We start from the raw sequence: 9,171 nt of genomic DNA on the forward strand, positions 1-9,171 counted from the left end.
GCGGGTGTTCAGTTTGGGGGTGCTCTCTGGTGTCTGGACAGCAGGATTGAGGTTTGCTTTTCACTGTGGGTCCTGCGTCTGGAGACATTTTCCTGGTTCTCTTTTCCTTGCCTTTTGAGCTAAACACTTCAAGGGCGCCATGCTCCACCACCCTCTGGGCGCTGGGGTGTCGCGCTTATACCACGAGTCCTTGTGATCAGCGCCCAGTGGTGTGTACAGAGCACTGAAGGCCAGGGCGCACCCCCAGCTCACAGTTGCTGCCTCCACGTGTGGGGGATGGGCCGGGGGACCTGGCCAGGACTCTGTGGCTGTCACAGCGATAGGGCGACATCCCCTCCCAAACACTGCTAAGGAGGGGGCGGGGAGCGGGAATTGCCTGGAGTTCCAGGGGTTAGGACTCTATGCTTTCACTGCGGTGGCCCGGGTTCAATCCCTGGTCGGGGATCTAAGATCCCCCAAGCCTTGTGGGGTGGCCAGAAACACAGAAAAGAAAAAAACAGGTGGGTTGGGGGAGGAGGGGAAGTAGACCCAAGGTACCAGGAATGATCCAAGCACCAGCAGCCAGAGGAGCCCCGGGTCTGCCCGGGTGAGGGGTGGTCCCATCTGCCGCTCCCGTCTGTCACAATGCAACAGCTAGTGCACGTCAGGGGGGTCTCTTGAGCAGCCCAACAGCAGCGCCCCAAGTGAACGATGCAAAAATGGACAGAGGGGACGGAAGAAACCGGTCTACAGTAGAAGTGGGAGACTTCGGTCCCCCCTGTGATGGATTCAAATGGATCCCCCAGCTCCCACCCCAACCATTAAGTCCACCTGTTGCAGTGCTAATCCCAAGGCGCGTGTATTTGGAGATAGCGCCCTTGGGGAAGTCAGTAAGGTTAAATGAGGTCACAAGGGTGGGGCCCTAGTCCGACAAGAGCGGTGTCCTTTGGGAAAGAGGAAGAGACACCGAAGATCTCCCTCCCTCTCTCCCTCCCTCGCCCTCTCTTCCACCCTCCCACCCTCCCTCCGTCTCTCTCTCTCCCCCTACCTTTCTCCCCCTCTCTCTTTCCCTCCCTCGCCCCCCTCCCTTTCTCTCTCTCCCTCCCTCCCTCTCTCCCTTTCACTCTCTCCCTCCCTCCCCCTCTCTCCCTCCCTCCCTCTTTCTCTCTCTCTTTCTCCCTCCTCCCCTTCTATGGCCCTGTCCATCCCTCTCTCTCCCTCCCTCCCTCCTTTCCTCCCTTTGTCTCTGCCCCTTTCTCTCCCTCCCTCCCTCTTTCTCTCTCTCTTCCTCCCTCCCTCTCTCTCCCTTTCACTCTCTCCCTCCCTCCACCTCTCTCCCTCCTCCCTCCCTCCTTCCCTCCCTTTGTCTCTCCCCCTTTCCCTCCCTCCCTCCCTCTTTCTCTCTTGCTCTCTCTCTCTCTCTCTCCCTCCCTCCCTCTTTCTCTCTCTCCCTCCCTCCCTCTCTCTCCCTTTCACTCTCTCCCTCCCTCCACCTCTCTCCTACCCTCCCTCCTTCCCTCCCTTTGTCTCTCCCCCTTTCCCTCCCTCCCTCCCTCTTTCTCTCTCGCTCTCCCTCCCTCCCTCCCTACCCCCCCCAACCTGTTCAGAGAAGCAGCCAAGTGAGGGACCAAGAGAAAACCAGCTGTCTGCGAGCCAGGAAGAGACGCCTTCCCTCACCTGAGACTGCACTTTCCAGCCAGTTGACGTTGGACTTCTAGCCACCAGGACTGGCACCCAGTACATTTCTGTAGTTTTAGCCACCTCCTCTGTGGGACTTGGCTATGGCAGCTCTAAGCAGACTAACACAGCCTGCTTTCATTATGGGTACAGCGACCAGACAGCACCGCAGTACGGGAATCACAGATTTGAACAGCACTGTACAAAGACTAGGTCTCATGACATGTGTAGACTATTTGCCCCAAGAAGAGAATAGACACGTGCTCGTCAAGCGTACCTAGAACGTTCTCCAGGGTACTCCACGCGTCAGGCCACACAGCATCCCTCAGTAAACTTAAGGGGATACAAACAAAAGGGCTGAAATCATACAAAGTGTGTCCTCTGGCCAAAATAGAGTGAAATTAGACCTCAATAACAGAAGGAAATGTGGGAAATCTGCAAAGAGAGGGAAATTGAGCCGTGCGTCCCCAAATAACCGCATTAGTCTGGGACGATGCCAAATCCCACAGCACAGGATGAGGGGCTGAAACAGCACACACAGATTCTCACGGTGGTTCCGACCAGGAGGCCGAGAGGGAGGGTCCAGCAGGGGTGGCTTGTACTGCGGCCGGTCTCCTTGGTTGCAGGTGGCCGTGCTCTTACCGCCCCTCACGTGGTCACCCTCTGTGCACGCACCCCCAGCCCCTGCCTTCTCTCCTTGCGTGTGCTGATCCGCTCTCCCCTCAAGGGCACCAGCCATCTTGGATTAGACCTCATCCTAATGGCCTCATTTCAACCTAAGAACCACTAACTCCAGTCACAGTGACATTCTGAGGTTCTAGGGGATTGGGGCTTCAACATGCAAATTTTGGGGGGACGCAGTTCAGTCCATAACAATAGCCCAGGGAACGTACAAGACATCACAAGGGAAACTAGAAAATACTTTGAAATGAAGAAAACACATACCAAAGCCCCCAGGACTTATGGCACGCGGCCAAAGAGGCACTTGGGACCTAAAGCTGCAAACACCCGTGTTCCAATGGAGGCGACACCTCAGATCAACCACCTCATCTTGAACGGGGACAAGCGAGAAGACGAGGAAGGCGAGCCCAAGCATTCTGACAACAAATGTTCACGAGGAAAGAAAAACTGCGCTAACCCACGTACGCGGGGATCCCAAGACGTGCACTGGTCGGGAATCCTCACAACATGGGGGAGGGCGCATCCTTCTTACACACTCAGTAACAAGAGCTACAGCCACCGACCACTTCATTTGGCCCAGGCTTTTTACAAGCAGGTCACATCATGGGGAAACCCACACCAATGCTTTTGCCTGGTACTGTTAGGAGGCCCATTTTACAGATGGAGAAATCGAGGCGTAGGGAGTCTCCATGATTTGATCAGCTTGTCACTAGAAGGACTCTTATTCAAGCTAAGCATCATATGCGTGCAAAGACCCATCCCCGCACTGGCCTGACCTGTCTCCCCAACAGTCAAGGGGGATTCAGCTGTCCTCCACGGGGTCCTACTACCTGACACCTCAGGCCACATAATGGAGAAAACACAGGGAAGCCGGGCATTAGTGCCCATGAGAGCCTGACACTGGATTCTGCCCACGTGGCCTCCCCAGCCCCATCAGGTCACCATCTCTCGTGAAATGGACACGAGGGCCAGGGAGGAGGGTGAGGGTCTAGGACTGAGGGCGTGAGGATGGAGAAGGGTCCCGGACGTGGGGGTCCGAGGCACGGCCCTCTGAAGGCGGCTCCTATGCTCAGGCTTGGGCCCTGCTCTCTCCTTCCACTGCCCACTCTGCTCCCTTCTGTCCCAGCGGCGTGGTGGCCCCACGTTCTCCTGCAGGCTCACTTCCCCGGGCACACTGGCTGTCAGGCAGGCGGCAAGCCTGCATTCAAAGCACGGGGACCGCCGGGCTGGAGGGCTCTCCGCATCCCCACGGGGCGTGAGTGCCTGTGCCCTTCAGGGCCCTGCGGATGCCCCTCCTCCTGGATGCTTGCTCACACGTGGCTTTACACCCTGCTGCTGTCTTGTGAATGTCACTTGGCTTCACACCCTGCATCCCGCCACCAACCCAGCCCTATCCCTGTGCCCAGCCCCAGCTCAGGGACCACGGACAGGCACAGGCCCGGGCCCCGCACTTGCTCACAAAGGCCCCTAAAGCAGCAGCCGGCGATATTTGCCACAGAGGAGGGTAGGCGAGAGCCAGGCGGGAGGTCAGCCCTTTGCCAAGGAGGCTGGAGCTCAGATCAGACTTTAGCTGGGGCTGGGGAATGGGGGCTTCTCGGGAAACAGGGCCACGGCTGAGACAACTCACACCAGCCCCTCAGGGGGCAGGCTCAGCGCACGTAGAGAACGTCAGAGCTTCCCGCTGATGGGCAGCAGCTCCCGTGTGCCCTGCGCCGCCCTGGTCAGGACTGGCTGTGTGCCGGGGTGGTGTGTGCTCGTCCAGAGTCTACTGGGGAGGGTGCTGCTGCCCCCCTGAAAAGTGTCTCCCTGAATGTCCCTGGGGCGCTCTTGGCGTGTCCCGGCCGCTGCTGCGCCGCCTGCCACGGCCGTCCCTGGGCTAGCACTGTCCCCCATCAGTCAGTTCACTGCACGAACGGGCACTAGGAATCCCTGCTTTCCCCCGGGAGTGCCCCACGGGGCTCTGGTCCTGGAGCACCCGTTGTCCCAAGAGCACCCATTTCCTGCTGGGGTCCAGGGCTGCAGCTCACCGGCAGCGGCATCTGCTCCCACCTGCCTCCCCCGGCCAGCCCAGGGCAGGTCAGATGGGATCTGGTGGGTGCTGTTCCTTCCACCTCTCTGGGGCGGCTGACCCTCTTCACAGCCTGCATCACCGGGACCCCAAAGCCCTCTCCTGCCTGGCTCCTTTCCAAACCCTCATGCGGGTCTGCAGGTGGCTGGGGCCTCGGGGAGCGTCCTGGGGACCACCCCTGCCATCTGCTACAGCCTGTCCCTCTGCTCAAACACCCTGATCGGGGACACCAGAGTCCTAGCCGGCTCTGCGGGTGGCTGACAGGACACGCCTGTGCCTCTCGCACTCAGGCTCAAAAACCAAAACCTCACGGTCACATTCAGAAGGCCATCAGTGTACTCAAACATTTGGGCATTACGTAGGGAATGATTTCAAAATAAGTCGGAAGCACAGAGATTCGCCCCACATCCACGCGGCAATGATTATCACTTACCAACCTCGAGGAGACTCGCCGAGTGCCTACATCACGTCCTGCCAGCTCCACCCGAACCATGATATTGGTCGGGGGGGGATGCTTCTCTGGGACTTTCAGATAAACATACATGCACGAGGTCATCAGGACCGGGGCCTAAGCGGCTCCTAGTCGGGGGACAGGCAGGGCAAAAGCCAGGCTGTGCAGACCGAGGCCAGGTTCTGGAGAGAGTGGGCGCTGTGGGCAGCAGGGTCACCCCTGAGGGGGACTCGGGGCTGGGCCCCACGAGGACGCCCCCGACCCCAACGGGGCCGTTCGGCAGCTGGCGGCTGCCCTCCTGACAGAGACTCAGCACAGCCCCGCGGGGACGGATGGGTGCAGCTCAGGGACCTAAGGGTGCGGGTTGCTTGAGGGAAATGCCCTCCGCCAGCTCCCTGTGGGGCAGCCTCTCTCTGGAACACCTCCAACCCTGCCCAGGGCCTTAAAGGCACAGAGTCTGGCATCTCACATCTAAGGGTCAAAGGTGCAGGACTTAAGACCCTGGGGGAGGAAACACAGTGGTCTGTGTCTGTGTTGTCATGGCTTGAGGACTAACCCCCGACCCCGGTGTGCCTTCGATACAGATGGCCGTGACAAAAATGCTTCTGCTCAGGATTCAGTGGCAAAGGGTCATCACATGACCCCTCCCAAGTGAAGAGGACTCTAGCAGTGCTGTGTCCCCACTTGTGCGGGGAGGAGAGGAAGACAAGATGGGGACGAGCACCTGACGGCTCTCCAATGCCACACTGCCTAGTAGAGGCTCAACAAAAGCAGCGCTTACCATTTGTGATGACAAAATCCCCTTCTTTTCCGGCAGGAGTGTCTGAGCAGGTTCCATTGGCCCTGAAATTCTCCACCTTTTCCAAGTGCCCACCTGCTATATGGCAGGTGCTTCAAATCCAGGATCCCACGTAATGTTCACGTTGTCGTACGGCGCTCAGCAGGGAGGGCTGCCTCTTTAGCCCCCGGCGCCATCTGCACCTCCCACTGCAGTGACCTCCCAATCCCATTAGGCCCAGAAGTTGCCCCTTCCTTTCGATGCCAGGTCACAGCCCAAACCTGTGGGTCTCTGATGCCGCCGTATTTCTGCACCTGCCTGAACGCGGGGACACTGGCGGACGTTGCTTCTTAGTGGCTAGGACTTATTTCTAGTATTATTCTGATCCCAGACTCTGTCCTTCTCCCCTCTGGAAATTGCTTTCTTTTCATGACATCTCAGAGAATTTGCAGCTCCATAGGAAACGGAATAGAAAACCAGTCAAAATTGCTGTTCTGTGTGTTTTACTCCTGGAGGATTTATTATTCAATTTGGATGTGTGTGTGTGTGTGTGTGTGTGTGTGTGTGTGTGTGTGTGTCTGTCGGCATGGAGGGAAGGGTGGTGATTTCCCCAGCTGGGTGCAGCTCACGCAAAGCTCCCAGGATTCCAGTCACACGGCGACTCCTTTCCACTTCGGCAGCCTCTCTTCTTTCAAACCCCCTATTTTCATTCGTTTCATCCCACTGAAATCTAGACCTTGCTCACAAGTGGCCAAAGGAAACTCCAGGTGACTAAAATGGTCGTTTCCATACAGTTGGTAATTGGCTCTCCCAGGGCAGGGAGAGGAGGGCCAGCCCCGGGAATACCGAGCAGGGCTTCAAAGAGCAAGACCCTCATTTCTCTGGAAATCCTTGCAGATGGCGGCTATGAAACACCTACCTCTTCACTGTGGCCCACTGCAATGCAACAAGAGCCAGCACCCCTTCCTTCCTGCCCCAGGGCGAGATTTCTCTCGGCTTCATCCACGACCCAGAAGGACATCTCACAGCAATGTCCCATTTCAGACTTTCCCCTGCAACCCAAGACACACCCTCTGCATGTCCGGCTGCTGCCACCACCCAGCTTCATCACCATCACCTCCCACAGAAGGAACCCCCACTTCCCAAAGGCCCGAAGTGCCCTGGCTCGGGGCACTTAACACTCCAGGGCTCGCTCCTGGAGCCCCACCGCCTCGTCCCATGTTGTCTTATTCTGTGGGACTTAGGGGACGTCTCACCACCTTCCTCATGTGACAGTGGCTCCTAGACCATCACTCTAGGTGTGGGTGTGTCCTGCTCTTCCTAGCGTTCCCGCTACTAACACAGGCCCTTCCGGAGAGCAGAGGCTCCGTGGAGGTCTGCGGAATAAACAAGCCAGTGGGCAGGGGGCTTATTGACGCAGATGAACCTTCTCCTACTTTCTTAAAATACCCGTGCAAATCCAACTCAACAGAGATAGTTCGTTTTATTTACAGAATGACAGACAAGACAGGGAAGCAAGAATTGGAACAACAATGGCTTTTATTTTTCTATTTCTTCCCCCATCTATAGCACTGCTAAGTACTTCCACATTTCCAGAGCAGTTCTGATTCCAATTCCCTGTTATCTTGTACACGGTCACAAAACGAACTGGGAGATTTCCCAACCTCTCTTACAAAACAGCAAAACTCTTGTTCTTGAACTGAATTAGTGCAAATACCTGTGGGATTAACGTCATACACAAAGTTAGACACTGAAGCTTGTTTAGTCTTCTATTCAAAGAACCAACATTTGAAAAATTCCTAAAGAAAACAGACATGGAAGTCCATGTCAACATACACAACAGGAACCCAAAATGCTGCACACCGGCTTCCCCCAACTCGCCCGGCTCTCACTGCTTAGAAGGCTGACCGCTCCCTCTTCAAACTCAGAGAGAAGGAGCAGCCCCCCTTCCTGCCCCACGGGAGAAGCTGCTGGACGTGGGACTGGCTGCTGCACTGGCTCAGGCTCCCTCTTCCTCATCGCTCACACTCCCTGCAGACACGGATGGGAAGAACCTGGGAGCCATGCTATTGATCCTGAGCAGATGCTGCAGGACCTGACACTCGCTGGCCTCCGCGTAGGCCCGGGGACCCCACAGGAACTCGTAGCGGGCAGGGTCGCTGTGGGGCACCTGCCGGTACTTCAGGTAGCCCGTCTGCACCCACACTTCGGTGAGCAGCTCCCTCCCGCCACAAAACCCCAGGGTGCCTAGCTTTCCCCACACCTCCTCCTCAGGGACGCGGTCACCGAACAGGGTGACCATGGTCAGGACCAGCAGAGGGAGGCTGGCCTCGGGCGTGCGCTGCCAGTCGCTCAGCACTGCATCCCAGGTGAGGCCCAGGGTGGGGACCAGGACGTAGGTGCGCTCGCGGGGGTCCACCACCTTCACGTCCACGCCAAACAGCAGCTGCAGGCACTCGCAAACGAGGCGGAAGACCACGGGGAAGTGGTCCCGATGCTCCCGGACGACCGTACTCAGCATCTCCGCCTCGGAGGTCGGCTCCCCGGTACGAAACTTGACGAGCAGGAACCCCACCAGGTCAGCCATCAGCGCAACAAGTGCCTCGCGGGACAAGGGCTCGGCATAGGCGGAGAAGGAGGGGGCGCCAGGGGAGGCGGAGGACGAGGGGGATGCGGCCTCCTCCCCCGCAGCCCCCAGCAGCGGCGCCTCCATAGGACCCTGGGCCGGGACTGGGGCCTCAAGGTCGGCCTCAGGCTGGCGGAGCTCACTCATCTCGACCGGGGGCCTGATCACTGGGGTCGGGCCGCCCACGGGAGTGTGGGCAGGGGACCTCGTACCTGGGGAAGAGAGGGGGTGTGAGCGGCCTCGGCGGAGAAAGGCACCCTGGGCAGCCCTGACAAAGGCCACTTACAGGTCTCGTCTTAAGGGCTGCCCTCGGGCCTCACAGGGGCGCTCCTCCCGGGTGGCCTGTCCCCTGCCAACCTGAAGAAGGAAGTGAGGGGGCTCCTCAGGGTGCAGCCAGCACGGCCCCAGGTTCTGGGGCTGACAGGGCGGTGGGGTGACTTGGGTGTTGTGGGGTCCCCTCTGTTCTGGGAGGGGGAGCCCCTGGGTACACACTCAGGGCACGCACCTCCCCTTGGCTCCTGGCGCTGCCTGGGCCTCCTCTGCTCTGTGCCCTGAGGACACGGTCCTCAGACCTGGGCCTTCGCCTCCCGGTTCCTGGAGCCCCTGTAAGAGGAATGGAGGGCGCACCTCTTGTGTACACTGTGGCACAGCTCTGGGCCTCGGTGCTGGTAGGAGGATTGGGCCGGACTCTGTGAGGTCCCCCCAGTGCTGAGTTCTGGGGTGGGTGGTCCCCTCGGGGTCGCTCGTCGTGCTCACTGTTCCCCTTAAGGGCCTGGACCCTCCCCTTTGCAGGCCGGAGGGGAAACTCAGAACAGGACCCCGAATCTGAACAGAAAGCAGTGAGGGGGCCCCACAGGTGGCCGCACCTGCCCAAGGCCTCCCGAGGGTCCTAGGATGGGGAGATGCTGGGT

General features: G+C 58.6%; 1 protein-coding gene across 1 annotated transcript; it reads right to left on the reverse strand.

Moving 5' to 3' along the window:
- Positions 1–7,633: 7,633 nt before the first annotated feature.
- LOC132417928 (melanoma-associated antigen 8-like) lies at positions 7,634–8,407 on the reverse strand. The gene has a single exon (XM_060001805.1). It carries the CDS (start codon positions 8,405–8,407, stop codon positions 7,634–7,636), a length of 774 nt encoding a protein of 257 aa, XP_059857788.1.
- Positions 8,408–9,171: the final 764 nt, after the last annotated feature.

This window comes from Delphinus delphis, chromosome X (genome assembly GCF_949987515.2).
Source record: "Delphinus delphis chromosome X, mDelDel1.2, whole genome shotgun sequence".
NCBI lineage: Eukaryota > Metazoa > Chordata > Mammalia > Artiodactyla > Delphinidae > Delphinus > Delphinus delphis.

Coding starts and splice junctions, on each gene's coding strand:
- LOC132417928 (XM_060001805.1), bottom strand. CDS start 8,407: ATGAGTGAGCTCCGCCAGCCTGAGGCCGACCTTGAGGCCCCAGTCCCG.